The 16,814-nt window shown below is 37.4% G+C and overlaps 1 protein-coding gene across 1 annotated transcript; it reads left to right on the top strand.

Moving 5' to 3' along the window:
• Nucleotides 1–12,034: 12,034 nt before the first annotated feature.
• On the top strand, nucleotides 12,035–16,173 carry LOC137914174 (extracellular calcium-sensing receptor-like). Its single transcript, XM_068757780.1, has 8 exons — nucleotides 12,035–12,234; nucleotides 12,325–12,601; nucleotides 12,922–13,728; nucleotides 13,803–14,030; nucleotides 14,234–14,357; nucleotides 14,491–14,647; nucleotides 15,077–15,102; nucleotides 15,458–16,173. The coding sequence occupies exons 1-8, from the start codon at nucleotides 12,035–12,037 to the stop codon at nucleotides 16,171–16,173; spliced, it is 2,535 nt and encodes an 844-aa protein (XP_068613881.1).
• The last annotated feature ends 641 nt before the right edge of the window (nucleotides 16,174–16,814 follow it).

The following is a 16,814-nucleotide window of genomic DNA, read 5'->3' as shown; positions in this document are numbered from 1 at the left end:
GGATCCATGGATTAGTTTACACTGATCGCTCTGGTATTGGTGGGAGTTTGTTGAGGTCGGAATAATGGACCATAGGAGACTGACAAACACAAGCTGTGTCTTCGGCATGATAAAATTGTCTCTTGTTCTCTCATCCACAAAACATTCATCCTTTCTTTGAGTCAAGTCACCATGTACAGTTACGTTGACAGCCAGTGAATAAATATTGATAACTAATTTAAGTCATACATACAAACAGTGATTCAGTACAAGACAAAGCCAAGTGTGTAAGATAAGTTGGTCAAACTCATTCAGAACATTACCTCCTCATTGCAGAAACACCCGACTCTATGCATTCTGCCCTGTCAAGATTCAGGCGGACTCCTGTAGCCTATATATGCTATGAGTCTCATATCACATCTGTCAAATTCAATTAATTTCCCTAGGGCTTCTGATCAATGTAAAAAAGAGGACCCATAGGTCACTAGCAACAACAACAACTACAACTAGAATGAGCTTTTGATCATAATGGAGAAAGACACAAGGTGTGTCAAGTCACCATGTCATGCCTGACTGGGCCTAACTCAGCCTTCAGTGATGTGAAGGAGAAGACAGTGGAATCATGTCACACTGGGCCCAAGAATAAAACACACACCTACACACACACCCACACGCGCACACACACACACACACACACACAGAAAGCGAGTTATTAAAAACAAGGAAACATGAAATAACAATACCAAGTTAAAATTATGTTAAGTGTATTATTTATTGCTTTTAATATCAGTCATTCTTGTGCGCATATTACTTAGAATCACGGCACAAAATTATCCTGCAATAGCCGATGAGTTCAGAAACATGTTCAAAATGTTTTTATTCACTGTCGTTTTTGCATGTTTGTATTCTTGCATGAAGGTTTAATCGGCTTAATATGCTGAAAATAATGAGTCATTAGAGCGTTGTGTGTTTCATTATCAAGACAAAGCCCACCGGCTACAAAACACAGCGCCACGGAGTCAGATCAAAGAGCGATTTACATGCACTGTGTATATGCTGCCTCGGGTCATACAGGTTTTCTGTCTACCCGTACTTAATATGTCCCTGTGTGACACCCTGAAGAGGAGGGCATGAGGGGCTATGAGGCAAAGAACACTGAGCAACATAGCACAGGCGTTTTCTCTAGTTTGATGAGAAATGTATTTGACTCAAAGAATCTTGTGCTCTCAGGGAGAGGAGTCAGCCTGATTGTTTCTGAAAACAACCTGATTAGAATAAACAATACTGAGATTGCAATTGTACATTGTGGGAATATGTGATTGAAAATAAGTCCTTGTCAATATCCCAGCCACTGAAAGGCTGAATGACAAATAGTAAGATAGAAGAAGCATTACTTTATTTATTGCTCTTGGGGAAATTCCTTTTATCACTCAGTGTACACACCACACACATGCAGGCCTTGAGCACGCACACACACAAACACACTGAGGGCCTGCAGTTAGGGGACAGAGAGGATGGTGGGGAGAAGCGGCAAGCCATGTAACTGCTAAGGGTTCGGTACTTTGCTCAAGGACACCTCGGCATCGCTTGAGAGGCAAACTGGCACCTCTCCCGCTGTCAGTCCACACTCCACTCCATGTGGTGCACAAACCAGCCACTGGTTACAAACTCGTCTTGAGTAGGTCTGGAACTGGCCTCCCTCCGTTCTCCAAGCCAAGTTCTGAGCTACTGCTGGCCCATAGTAGGAGAGAAACAAGAACACTGGCAGACAGATGGTAATAGAGTATTAAAAGTAACTTATTGTGGTAGAGTTACAAACAGTTGTGAGTCAGTCAATAAGAGATGCATGATGTATTAAAGCATACACTAATTAACAAAAGAGATGTGCAGACAGTGAGATAAACCAATAAAATGTATAACGCATCTTTATTCTTCCATAAGTTATTGTCTGTTTTGAATATGAAATGTGAAACTTTCTGCCTCCCTGTAGTGGACACATGGAATCTGAGTGGAAAAGTTTATAAGTGGCTTTCTGCAGTCATCTGTGTTGCGATCAGTGGAGAACACGTGGTGAAAGAAAGAAGTACTCACTGAAGGCTGGGCGAAATCTGCTGATTCCCATAGCTGCATACTGGTATTAAGAGACAAGCCTGAGATTCTGTTCAGCGATCCGAACACATTTTCAGATAGATTCCGGATTTAGGGAGAAGTGGATGGGACAACCCAGCATGAGGCTAGAACACATTTCATATAATTTCCTTTTGGCTGACAGTTTGATACTTTCATCTGACGGTGCTGTCAGGAGAAAAATTACGGGTACCTTTTGCAACTTCGACCAAATGCAGTGGTGGGCCTGAACTCAACAGAAATCTACGTAGAAAGATAAGGGCTTTGATGGTTAGTTCCGAGCCACCCGAAATACTACTTGTTAACTGAAACTTGTGAATCTCTTTGTGCATGCAATATCATTAGGTTTCAGTTAAATGATTTTGTTTTATTTAATCAGATTAGTGAGTGAGGTTTAGAGGACAGATGTGCAATGATACAATATAACCCTTTGAGGCATATAAACATTATAGTAATACAAAAGTACAGTAAGCAACAGTGTGACCTGCAAGGTAATAGTGATTTGGGAAGGTGTAGACTGATAATGAGTGATAATAAGTGAAATTAAGCTCGATGAGTGATTATTGAAAAAGTAAATGAAATGAAGCATTTCTGGAGTGATAATAAAATTAACTGGAAATCTTACATCAGTCATGTTCGTGGTAAGGTTTCCAAAAGTATAGCAATAATAAATAAAAAACGACCATACCCGTTTTAAATAAAATTGTTTACGCACACTCTAGTGCTCATTAGTCCTGCCATATTTCACTTATTGTGCAGAAGTGTGGGCAAATAACTACACAATAACTTTAGAGGAATATTTTACTTTAAAGTACAAAAAGTTAAAAGTAAAATAAAATGTTTTTGCTTCTTTACAATGAGCAATGTCCAAGGAATGTCCAAATATAAAAGGATTTAGGAAAGGATTTAAATATGCGGTGTTTGAATGGTATAAAAAGGACTGTCAATATGCTTTTCAATGTATAAAGTGCTTGTGTACTGCATAAAATTAAGTAAGATATTTGATATTAGGTATCTGTTTATGTAATGCTCAAAATAAAACAATAAAATAAATGAATAATAACTTGAATTTCCCTTTGTGGTACTAATAAAGAAATATCTTACCTCATATCTTATCTTATCTGTTCTTTGTGAATATGTTGAATTTCATTTTATATCATTTCATCCATAATACATGTGATAAAGCAACATTGAGTACACTTTTGATTCAGTAAAACAACATAAGTATCTATCTGTCTATCTATCTATCTATCTATCAATCTATCAATCCATCCATCCTTAACCCAGAAAGGGTGAGGATGTGCAGTGAATTGTTGATGAAATTGTAAAATCTGACAGATATTTTTCGTCTATAGGCCTTAGATGTAACATTAAATGTTTCAATGATTTGTTATTTATAATCATATTGTGTAGTGGTTTTGAGTGTAAAATAGTCACACCAAATTTAGATAGACAGATAGATACAGGCAAACCTAGGGACTGACAGAAACACAGAATTGGGTACGGGCTAATGACTGAGTTGTGACATGTAATAAATAAAATAAAAGCATTGGATAAATATGCTATGTCAGTATACTGTCATCTGTCACTTGTGATAAACCTTAGAACACAAATTTATTTTACTTATACATAAACATGTGGGAAAAAGAAATTTAATAATTTAAACTGATACAATTCTGCTTATTAACACAGTTAAAATAAAGTAATGTAAATAAATGAATTCGATTTTTTATGACATTCTACCGTAGGTCATTTTCTTCACAAAGTTATTTTATTATTATTTTACATTTAAATTTAAAAACTTTAATAAATACAACAAAGGCCACACTTGCTTATTTGTGACATGCACCACGAGAGGATGTGTGTGTGTGTGTGTGTGTGTGTGCGCTCATGTTTTGGGCTGGAACTTGTTTGTGAACTTGAATAACACATGGGTACAAAGTGTTGTTTTGATTTTAATCACTTGTGAATAATAACATTCACTGGAGCTTAACACACACTTGGGCAAACGTGTTATTGTGTTTAATGTGGAAGAGAGTTAGTGTCATGACATCAGCCCAAACCTGACAATTACCTTTTACCCAGAGGACTGAGATGGGAGAAAAGGGCTGGATGGGCATGCAAAGACAAGCAAGTGTTTTCGACTTGTCTTGCTTGAGGCCATGAAACAGGAGTTCACCAGGTGTTGGACTGAAAATTAATTAATTTCAAGTTTCAGTAGGTTAAAACAAGCCAATCAAAATTAATTAACAAGACAACAACAAGATTATAATTCTGTTCCAGCAGCACTAATTAATTTGATATGAGAGATAATAAAATATATTTGTAATATATTATTTTTATTTTTCAAGTTATTATTTGTGACTTAACATTTGTCATTCATTTCCTTTCCTTAAATCTTATTTTGAAAAATAAAAACACAAAGTCTGGAGTGGTTCCTTAAATACTGATTTTACATCAAATGCAAATTGTTTAGGGCTCACAATGCAAGTGAAAGCAACGTAAACCTGACGGATAAAAAACATATTTTGTAGAATGTACTTTGTGTCATAATTGTCAAAATCACTCAAAAATAATATTGTTTAGCTTTGATGCATTCTGGCCTGCACTCCAACTATTCCTTACAACTCATCAGCTGACATTCGGAAACTTCTGGTCCAACAATTTAAATACATTTTGATTTATATATATTTTACCATTACATCTGCTACTGCGCTATATTTCAGAAGGGTTTATGTGTAGGTCTGAGTGTTTCTTCATTAGCCGTCCGGACTTCTGATGTACATTAATTTGAATGTATAGTAAACAATTGTCCTGCTGTAAAACCTCTTCCCCGGAATAGGGAAGCCTGAGCTGCACAGATTATTCTTTAAAAGCAGCATTAAATGTCAATTTAGCATGCTATATGCTATGCTATTGTAATATTTGATCACTCAGGCCTGTACGGTACACCATTTCATGTAATTATTAGATCGATATAGTGTCACACTTTTGAAAAGTTACAATATATTTAAAAATAACTGAGCTCCATGAGTCTCAGATTGCGGCAGAGACTTGACACAATAAATCCAAACAGGGATTTATTTTGCACTCGTCTGCAGAAGTTATCATACATTCTCACACTCATTTCCCATGATGCATTAGAATCAGTTCGCTGTCTTACTGTAAGGCTTACAGTAGGCAGGGTACATCAACATAAATTGTAAATAAAGAATGCTCGATATATTTGAAAATAATTCTATGGTTTGCATTTTTTTTTGTGGGTAGATCTTTGTGACTTGGTCATTTTATAAGTAGCTCGCATGCTGAAAAAGTGTGCACCCCTGCTGTAAGATGTTCAAAATGGAGCAGCAGTGCATGGGTTTAAGTATATCTCAATAACCCATCTCATTAAAATTTTACTCTGCAGTTTAAAATGATCATTTAATTTAGGATGTCTGAAATAATCTATTTGCAATAGATAATTCCAGTCCATGCAATAGACATGTTAAGCCCTCATGTCCTTTGTTAGTGCATTCATTGTATTATGCATGAATGTCATTACTTTGCTTCTTAACTATGATTATCCTTTATGTCAAGTCTAAAGTTATGTTATATCCAAGTTGATAGTTTTCTACCATTGTCTTTCTATTTATGTATGCATAATTTTACACATAAGGCTCGAGCACTATTGTTTTCAGCAATCATTTTTCCTTTTTGTTTTTAAAGTGAATGGCCATTTAAAGCCAAAGCTTTAATTGTATTCATGCTTGAGTCGTCAATTGATTTGTTTTTATTGATTTCACTTTTTTTTGCTGTCAAAGTCAAGTGAAACCAATAAAAAACCAATACATTTACGACTCAAGCATGAATATGATTAAAGCTTTAGCTTTAAATGGCCATTCACTAAAAAACATTATTAATTATGTTAATTTTACTACTTAATAATAATAATAATAATAATTCAAGACAAATAAATTACTTTTATGCAGTTTAAAAACATCTCCAGCAGATGGCGACACTGGCTTTATGTGTTTGGAATGATATGATCTGTGCGTTCAGTATACTGTAATGCAAGTTCATTGATGGTGAACGCAGGACGACTGCGATGATACATGCATTAAAGATGCAATTTTTGTGTGCTCATGTGAGTTAATTTTTTACTTAAATCCTGTTTAAGATCAAATAATTTGTTGCTCTTTTCAAAATGAGCTGAGTAATTATTACTCATGCTTGGAAATCAATCTTAGAAAATAATGCTCGACTGTACCAGCGGACTTTGTAACAACAGTTTGGAGAAGGCCCTTCCCTTTTTCAACATGGAGTGTTGTCCTGTGTGCTGCTCGGTCCATGAGAAGGACTGGACACGGTTGAAAATGCATCGTAGCGGTCCAAGTGAAAGACTTGGGCTGGTTGTCACCATTCAAAGTATATTATGGGAGAAAAAGCAAACGGGTAAGACATCCTCTACGTAGTTCTCCTTCTGTAGCTAAAGAATGTGTGACCAAGCAGCAATCGACTTTATCATCCCTGAGACACCGAGACAACTTTGATACTAAACGCAAAAGGTTGAGAAAAATGGCTCAGAAGGCCTCGGAGCACTGCAGTAAGATGATGACCAGACGTGCATTAAAACAAAATCCACCACCCAAGTATAATGTTCATGTGCTGTTTTGGTCAGAGTGAGAGATGGTACCCATCGTGTTTTAAAGAACTATTAAATAACACCTGACAAAATTGTGTGTGTTTTTTTTTTTAAAGATCAAAATACAAAGTGCATTTTAAGAACCCACAGGAACACCAATGGTGCTTTGTGTTAGAGATAGCAAGTGCAGCCCGGCAGCAATGAAAGGCCTGCTTTAAACACCCAAAAGCCACAGAACAAAAACGTCTAAATCCACCTTTGCTTCAGCACACACACACAGACCAACTTGAAGACTGTATTGCAAGACGTGACTTTCCCACCTACTTTACCCGTCCATCATAACCAGCGTGTCCCATCTGTCTTATCTGATCACCCCGAAGATGCTGTATCACCTGCACAACCTGTGCAGTCTGTCCTGTCAGACATGATGTTGCCTATAATCCAACTGATCAGTTAGTGTATTGTTCAACTCTATACTCATCTAAAATGATTATGCAGTATTAAACAATCAGAAACTAAAGGTGTGCATCTTGTTCATTTAATTTCAGAAATGTTATTCAATTATAGAGCTCACATTCAAGTATTTCTTGTGTTGTAATTGGTCCAATAAAGGCGTCATTGATTGCATACAATGCATCATTTTATTTTTATGGAAATAGGATTCTAAACACACAAAGTTATGAATATAACTAACTAACGCTGTTAGACATCAGTCTTACTTTTTTGTGTGTGGCTGTTGGAGTGTGTCTGTACTGATAGTAATTGTAAACTTGACCCAGTAGTTTTCAGCAACTAGTACCAAAAAAAAAAACTACTTGTACTACTAATACAAGGGGAAAGTGTTTTAGTTTGAGGTGGTTATTACATAATGCACTGTTGAGCAACTCCAGGCAGTTTTGTTCTAAATTGTACTTAAATTGTAGTAAACATTGATTGTTATCACATAATGTGCTGTGTTATTACATATTCCTTAATATAAAACTGTGTTAATGGCATTTTGTACTAATTGTCTCAAAATGTAATAACTTATTACAAAATGCAGCAAAATGTATTACATAATGCATTGGGACAGTTTATTACAAAATGCATCTGTTATTACATAATGCGGCTCAACGGGGCCTGAATACAAATACAGTGCCTTTTAACAGATGGCAGAACAGTACTTCTGGAAAGTACAACCCAGGCTGCATCCGACGGCACTGCCATCCGGGGTCACTGACCCGTCAAGGTTAGCTTCAAAATGTGAGCATCTTGAGCTGACTGGTCACCACTCAGCCATACTGACACAAGCGTAAAGTGCTTTTTACTGTATCTATGAATTTGTACCTGAGTCATGAATGCACAATGCCGTGCTCTGGAATTGTACAAAACTTCTCGGCAAAAGAAGTTATGTTTTTGACAGCGTTTGTCTATTTGTCTGTCTGTCTCTTTGTTTATTAGCAGGATTATGGAAAAACTGCTGGACGGATGGTAAAACAATCCAAAGCCGATAAAATCGTATAAAATATACATTTAATTCACTCACCAAAAATCACAGTCATAAAGGTGTCTGATATGCACTATAATGCCAAATGAAAAAAAAAATAAAAAATAAAAATATTTCCTCAGGAAAAATATGAACATTTAACACTGAAAACCCCATGTAGGGATTTACATCAACTCTGATTCACTTTTACTTTTAATCGTTGGTGTATAAAGATACCAAGAACAATTTTGAACTTTTTGTTGATGATGCATATCATCATGCTTTCTAGATACTCACTTCTTTTCATTCATTGTTTAAATCATTGCAGAAATTATTAACAACATTTTAGTTTGTTATTTTTTGGCGAGTGTGGCATGGTGGCGAAGTGAGTAGCGCCGTTGCCTCACAACAAGAAGGTGCCAGGTTCGAATGCTGTCTGTGTGGAGTTTGCATGTTCTCCCCGTGTCTGTGTGGGTTTTGTCAGGGTTCTCCGGCTTCCTCCCACCACCAAAAACATGCGATTTTGGTGAATTGATTACTCCAAATTGTCCGTAATGTGTGGCCCCGCGATGCACAGGCGACGCATCCGAGATGTCCCCTGCCTCTCATCTGTGACCCGCAAAGCAGAAAAGTGGCTGTTGACAATTGTCTCATCTACAAAAAAATTGATGGATTTATTGTGGAGTTATGGTGTTATTGATTGATCCTGACATGAAATGTCATGTGTTCTCTCTATTATTCAATGAAACCATGTCTACTGTTTATTCACATTTCTGATTTCCTTACTACAGTATATAAATAAAATCAATGGTATTATTTCTTTTCTACATTCTTTGAATAAATATTCATGTTGATTTAGTTCAAAACCCAATATTATTAAATGCAACATGCCGGTTTTGGGGGGCCCAGTAAAGACAAAGGTCTCCAAAAGAGACCTGTAGGGGATTGTGATGCAACAGCCCTGATGGGTAATTTCCACTGTGAACTGGTGAGAGATGGGAGGCTGACTGGAAACACTGAGAGCTCTAGAGGGTGTTAGTTATGTTCTGTTTGTGGGTGTTAAAAATGTGAGGTAATTCAAGGTCGGGCCTGAGCCACCTTCACAAGAGGATACTTTAACACTTGAACTAACTCAGCTCCCAATAGACACACCCTCTGAGGAGGTGTCAGAAAGTTCCCTCATGGAACGGGTCTCTCTGCAAACAACAGTTTGTTTTTAATTAAAGAAGCCATGAGGCTTACATCAGCTTACTATTAACCAACCACTGACAGTAACACCAAATTAAATGACACACGGTTCAGTGCTTTGCTAAATCACATATGCTGAAGGGCCTGTTTTGATCAATTTAATTCCCTTCTCCAACACAGACTTTCCAGAGATGACATGACATGTTGGGCAATATGATAGATGATAGAATGCAACTGTGTCAAAATCAATTAATATTTATTATTATTGTGTAAAAATAAAGTGGCCATGCCACCATTCCCACTGTGTAAAAAAGGTTGCTCTTACAAAGCAGCAATAGTTTGTTTTTCCAAAGTAAATTTAAAATGGATGGTTTGCAGTGAAAGTATTACATCTTTTATTTAAGACAATCTTGTTTCTTTTCGGACGTGCTGCTGTAATAGTGAGTACGAGATAATAAATAATACATTTGAAAAAAAAAATCCTCGCGTTGGTATCTTATAATTAATTGTGTTGATATTTAAACAAATAGTTGTACAGTTTTAATATAGCCATTGAACTATCCATCCATCTGCTTGTAGATGAGAATAATCACAATTGTCCAGTCCACAGCCACTCGTCCACATTGTGGACACACGCTGGAATACAACATACAACAAAATAACCCTATTATATTTCATCAGTTAAATCAGCACAATTAAGGCCTCTACAGTAGACGTAGTTCTTCACCATGAATACTGTGATCACATAAGAACAACAGCGAGTAAAGCCAACAGGCTGACAAATATTTATTTACAGAAGTTCCACTGTGCATATTTATTGGTCATGCCTTTAGGCAGCACGGTGGCACAGTGGCTAGCACTGCAAGAAGGTTGCAGGTTCAAATCCAACTTGCAGCCTTTCTGTGAGGAGTTTGCATGTTCTCCCCGTGTCTGCATGGGTTCTCTCCGGGTTCTCCGGCTTCCTCCCACCACCAAAAACATGCATCTTACATCCAGGTCCTTATTGAAAAAGAGAATTAATTCTCAATTGACTTACCTGGTTAAATAAATAACTAAAAAACTCAAGTTACAAACAAGATCAATGCAACCACTATCTGCTGAGCCTCACCGCAACTCCACACAGGCAGGAGGAGAATTAAAGATCTTGCTAAGAGGTCAAGCAGTTGTTTGTTAAAAGGTGCATAATAAGAGTAAGATAATATTTCATATTTTCTATTGTATTTTAATTCCAACATAGTAAGGCTCTGTGTTCAGTGCATACCAAAACAATCAATAAATTAAGAATATCTAATAATAAGGAAAGGATGCTAGTATTAAAAACAGATAGGTAACTTGTCACAATTAAAATAGTATCGGATCATCTTTTCATTCTCCACTCATAGCGACCTTTCTGGGCCATAAATAGTGTATATTTTGGTTAAAAGGTATATTTTGTTGTCGTAGAAATACTTTTGACTCATGCATAGTTTGCCCGTGATCCTCACACTTTTCTTGCACATACTAAATGGTATGTTAGGGTACTCAGACTAAGTAACATTACATTTTAGTATTGGTCTTCAGTGGAAGGGGCATCGTGTGAGCCCTTACAATTGCCTGCAGGGTTCTGGGCTGTCTTGCATGACACCTATTGATCCCATGCTTTCGCCTTTGCCTCTAAAGTTGATCATGTTGATGAAACTAAATTAACCACATTGAGTTTGCTGATATTCTGCACATGGATCACATTAATCCTGACATACATCAGGCCTCCTGGCATTTTCACAGTGAATATACTCTTGTGTATTTGTATAAATAAGCTACAGCCCAACACAAACAAACATCTGCTATACTTCACAATCAAATTACATTTAGAAATCATTTTAAAAGCAATTATAATCTATATTTAATTTCACAACTATGTCCTATCAATACAATTATATTTTACATTTTAAGATGAATAACATTTTGGCTTCTCTTTTTCCATATTGACATCTAGACTAATGCCACATATAGACACTATATTTCAGCTCAAAATTGTCACTTAGTAGACAATCACATTTTACTTTACTTTTAATGTCATAATATATCAAAATCATCGACACAATCTGATACTATGGAGCGTTAAATACTTGAAAATATTCTAAAATGAAGAACAGTGATAATTGTCTTTTGCTATATGGTTGATTGGACAGTACAATGGAAATTCAGTGTTGAACACTGAATTGCACAATTGCAGCCAGTTTGCAACAAAAAGCCTTGCTGAAGGGCACAATGCCAGTCTGTAAACATACAGGTATACCATAATATTATATGATTTACCTAATATGAAAAACTGGTGAATCAGAATCTTCTTAGATTGTAATACATCTGGGGGGAAAAACAAAGTTAAAGAAAATGGTTGAACGGTTTTAGGACATCCTGCTGACAAAACAAAAACAAAAATAAATACACGGGCAAAAATGGAACCGCCTCGACTGCTGTAAAGAAGAATAGTAATATGCTCTGACATCATCACACAGTGATTCGATGAGGACCTCAATCATAATAATTTTCATAATATAAAGCACCGCCTATTTAAAAGAGAAACGTGTCTTGCTCAACGAGAGAATTACACTAGAATTACTCTTATAAATTTGTGTTTTATGCGCCAGGTTTGTGAATGTGCCTTTGTGATGCTGCTGTTTATGCTTTTTATAAGAATTTTTGAAGCAATGGGAGAGACAACATTCTGTGAGATGCTGGGGAGCCCAGAATTTCCTCTGTTTTCTAAGGAAGGACATATAACTATAGGAGGAGCTTTTTCCATTCATAATCAAATGTCAAAGCCTCAGCTTTCCTTTATAGATACTCCAGAACGTCTCACATGTTCCAGGTACTTTTTGTTGTCTAATAATCTCTAATATTTTGTCAGATGTTTGTCAAAACAGATGTAAAGTCACAATTTTACTGTCTCTCTTTCAAGAATAAATTTCAGGGAATTACGTTTTGTCCAAACAATGATTTTTGCTATTGAGGAGATCAACAATAGCAGCTCTCTGCTTCCTAATATCACAATTGGTTATAAGATATTTGATAGCTGTGGTTTAACATTGCCTTCAACTCGTGCTACAATGGGTCTAATGAATGGACAGGAAAGGTACTGCTCTAACCAGTCATCCGTTCATGCTATCATCGGCGCTTCAGAGTCCTCCTCAACCATTGTGATGCTACAAATTTCAGGAATTTTCCAAATACCAGTGGTAAATATTTCTACAATGTGCTCCTTTTTTTCTTTATTTTTGATTTATTGCACAATAATCCTTTATCGACAGTCTAGATCCCACCATAAATGGACACACCAGAATTTCAATTAAGTTTATATGTTGTAAAGATTGAATACTGGTAGTATTATAATTGCTATATGGTGTGCTATGGTTTAGTTTGGGTTTGTCATAGTTTGCTGATATGCATCAGATTGAGTTTTGAATCGGAAATATAATCAGTAAACTTTTTTCATCATCATTCGCTCATTACCTAAATTTTATTAATGGGTTTTTGCCTCCTTTTTCGTTTACATTAGATCAGCCACTTTGCCACCTGTGCTTGTCTGAGTAACAGGAAGAAGTACCCGTCCTTCTTCCGAACTATTCCTAGTGACTACTATCAGAGCAGAGCTTTAGCAAAATTGGTCAAGCACTTTAACTGGACGTGGGTTGGCACAGTTCGAAGTGACAATGATTACGGCAACAATGGCCTGGCAACATTTATCATGGCTGCAAGTCAAGAGGGGGTTTGTATTGAGTACACAGAGGCCATTTCAAGAATTGACTCGAGGGATCAGATTGCTAGGGTCGTCAAAGTGATTCAAAGTGGCAGTGCAAAGGTTTTGGTCGCCTTCCTCGCTCAAAGCGAAATGGACATTCTTCTTGAGGAAGCACTGAATCAGAACTTGAGTGGACTGCAGTGGGTGGGCAGTGAGTCCTGGATTACAGCAGGTCATCTTGCCATTGAAAGGTATTCTGGAATCCTTATGGGGTCTCTGGGCTTCTCCATCAGAAAGGCAAAGATCGCAGGCTTGCAGGAGTTTCTTTTGCAGGTTAACCCGAGTCAGGACCCTCAGAATAATCTGCTGAAAGAATTCTGGGAAGTCACATTCGGTTGCAGTTTACAACCTGGTCTAAGAGGCCAGATCCATTGCTCTGGCTCTGAGAGGCTACAGGATGTTAACACCCCTTTCACAGATGTGTCTGAGCTCAGGATATCGAATAATGTGTACAAAGCTGTGTATGCTGTAGCTAATGCAATGCATAACATGTTAAAATGTGGACAAAGTGGGCAAGCTGTGAAGAATTCATGCATGTGGAAAGCTGATTTGGACCCGAAACAGGTAAGAGGTGACCTTCTTGCAGTACATCATCATTTCAACAATTCACATTATTGACCACTATTCTCTCTTGGAAGGTCGTGAAACATCTTCAAGATGTGAATTTCACTTGCCAGTCAGGAGAACGAGTCTCTTTTGACAGAAACGGTGACCCTGCCGCAACATATGAGCTTATCAACTGGCAGAGAAACGAAAGAGGGGACAGTGTATTTGTGACCGTAGGTAGCTACGATGCTTCACTGCCAAATGGAGAGCAGTTTACTATGAATGGGATAAACACAACATGGGCTGCTGAATCCATAAAGGTATCACATGTGCCCAAATACTACAAATATGTACATGTCTTTGTACTGTATAATTTAGTGTGCAGGCTATAGCATGACAAGGGTTTTACCTTAATTGAGATGAAGATAGTAATGACATAGCAAAGAGTTGTATAAACTGCCCTGTTGCAATTTCAATCCTGTATGACAGAAACAAGAGTAACTGATATGTTGTGTTGTTTCAGAGGCCCCAGTCTGTCTGTAGTGAGAACTGTCTGCCAGGTTTCCGGCAGGCTGTAATTAAAGGAAAACCCTCCTGCTGTTTCTCCTGCATCGCCTGTGCTGCTGGAGAGATCAACAACTCCAGCAGTGAGTGGAAGCCTTTCTAACAGTCAATAACTATGTGATAGTTCAGCAAAATCAATGCTACATCTGTATCTCACCAAGAATCTACCATTGATCATTCCCCTGTAATCTCAATTTGAGCTTGTTTTCCATTCAGATTCTGCCGAGTGCTCACGGTGTTCATTGGAGTTCTGGTCAAATGAAGATCACAGCCAGTGTGTTCCTAAGGCTATTGAGTTCCTGTCTTACAAAGAAACCCTGGGTGTCCTCCTTGCTGCTTTCTCATTGTTTGGAGCATGCTTGACACTGCTGGTGTCATCTGTCTTCTTTTTTGTACAGACCACCAAGCCTTGACAACTCTTCTCAGCACCAAAGGAATAGGACGTGCTGGAATGCGCATTGCCCGCTGGTCTGCACGCTTGCTCTGTTTCGATTATGGTGTTGCACCCCAGGTTCACTCCTCCAGTGACTGTCGAGAAAAATGTGGGTACACACTCATTCTTGCTGAGTGATGGAAAAGTTTGGAATGCTACTCACCTTGCCCACTGCCCTCCGTTCACTGAAAATGACTCTAACAGTAGTAGTCTTCCTGAGAAAAGTGCCACTAAAACGTCTCCAAAAGAACGACGTACTAAATACATACCCAATTGGCACAAGGTTATGCCTTAAGATGTTGATTTACCTGTACTTTCTGGTTTAAGATAAAGTAACTTGGTTCTTACAGATGGTTATATAAGTACAAGTAATAATCTGTTTTACTCAAAATGTGTTTTGTTATTACATAGCAATTTACTGGTTACAAAGTACAATTACAAATGTGATTAACCTACAGCTAATGTAATGTGTTTACTGTGCAATTCTTAGATATGGAGAAATTACTTTTTCTACAAGAAAGGAAATGTTGTGTTCTATGCTTTCGCCACAAGATGGCGCATGTACTCGGATGCTCAGAAATAGGAACGGCAGAAGAAGAGAGAGGACAGAATAAGTAGGAGAGAAGAAGAAGGTAGCGTGGATGTTCGAGCGATGTACTGAAGTTGTAATAAGGACGTGCTGATAAAGTTGAGTGGTTGGAACTACTACTGTCTCCTTATTTCCAAACAACACCACATTTTTCTTTCGTCACACACCTCTTGTTAAAGCCAGTAACTCTGAACTAAGCTTTTTGCTGCTCTTCTCATTGACTTTGTGTTTCCTGTGCTCTCTGACCTTCATAGGCCAGCCTTCTGACTGGTCCTGCATGCTGCGACACACAGCTTTTGGCATCACTTTTGCTTTGTGCATGTCTTGTATCTTAGCAAAAACCGTTGCGGTGGTGATCGCTTTTAAGGCCAAAGGGCCAGTAAAGGCCGTTCCACAGTGTTCTGTCCCACTGCAAAGAACAACAGTTTTCAGTTGTACTTTATTGCAGGTTTTAGTTTGTGCAATCTGGTTACATCTTGCTCCACCGTTTCCCCATAAAAATACTGCTCATGCCACAGAGCGGATTATTCTTGAGTGTGATTTAGGTTCCTCCCTGGGGTTTGGGGCTGTGTTCGGTTATATTGGACTCCTGGCTGTGCTTTGTTTTTTCCTTGCTTTTCTGGCTCGAAAGCTGCCTGATAATTTCAATGAAGCCAAGCTTATCACATTCAGCATGTTGATATTCTGTGCTGTCTGGATCACTTTCATCCCAGCATATATCAGCTCTCCAGGGAAATTCACTGTGGCTGTAGAAATATTTGCTATTCTGGCTTGTAGTTTTGGGTTACTTTTCTGTATCTTTGCTCCAAAATGTTATATTTTACTCTATAAACAAGAGAAAAATACTAAAAAACATATGATGGGGAGAAACCATTAAAAATCTGAAATACATGTGCAGAACCACCTCCAATGTTGTGATTAAAACTTTTCTGATATTTACTAAAAGATTTGAAATTAGCAAGAGTTTTAAGACCACATTAAGCATCCTTACATTTCTTGAAATGATTGTCACTATACTTTTTAATTATTTTCAAATTTTATTATTAATGCCTATTTATTTGGAAAAAGGAAATAATGTTTCTTACATGAAACAACTTCATATATGTATTTGTTGTTGTTGTTGTTTTTTGGAGCGGTGTTGTTATTAAAAGGGTAAAATAATTTCAGCATCTTGGCATTCCTGAAATTGAATTCAGTCAGTCAGTCCGTCTGTCTAGCAATCAAATTAGAATTGCATGTGCCTATTTGGAGTTGCTTTGAGAAGTATCTGGGATTCATAGTGGCTATTTTCCACTAACTACCTTCGGGAATTACGTGTACAAAATAAAGTGCAGATTCTAGTTGGATGTGATACAAGATGTTTAGATTCCTTGGAGCTTCTCCAAATCTGATGGCAACACTCTGAATTTAACATAAACAAAAAAATAATAATTCCTGATTCAATTCAAATCGATTTTTTTTTAAACTGAACTAAAAATGAGGTATTACACATTAGATTTAACTCGCAGAAATTTAAGA

This window comes from Brachionichthys hirsutus, unplaced genomic scaffold (genome assembly GCF_040956055.1).
Source record: "Brachionichthys hirsutus isolate HB-005 unplaced genomic scaffold, CSIRO-AGI_Bhir_v1 contig_955, whole genome shotgun sequence".
Taxonomy (NCBI): domain Eukaryota; kingdom Metazoa; phylum Chordata; class Actinopteri; order Lophiiformes; family Brachionichthyidae; genus Brachionichthys; species Brachionichthys hirsutus.
This window is presented reverse-complemented; position numbering and strand designations above follow the sequence as displayed.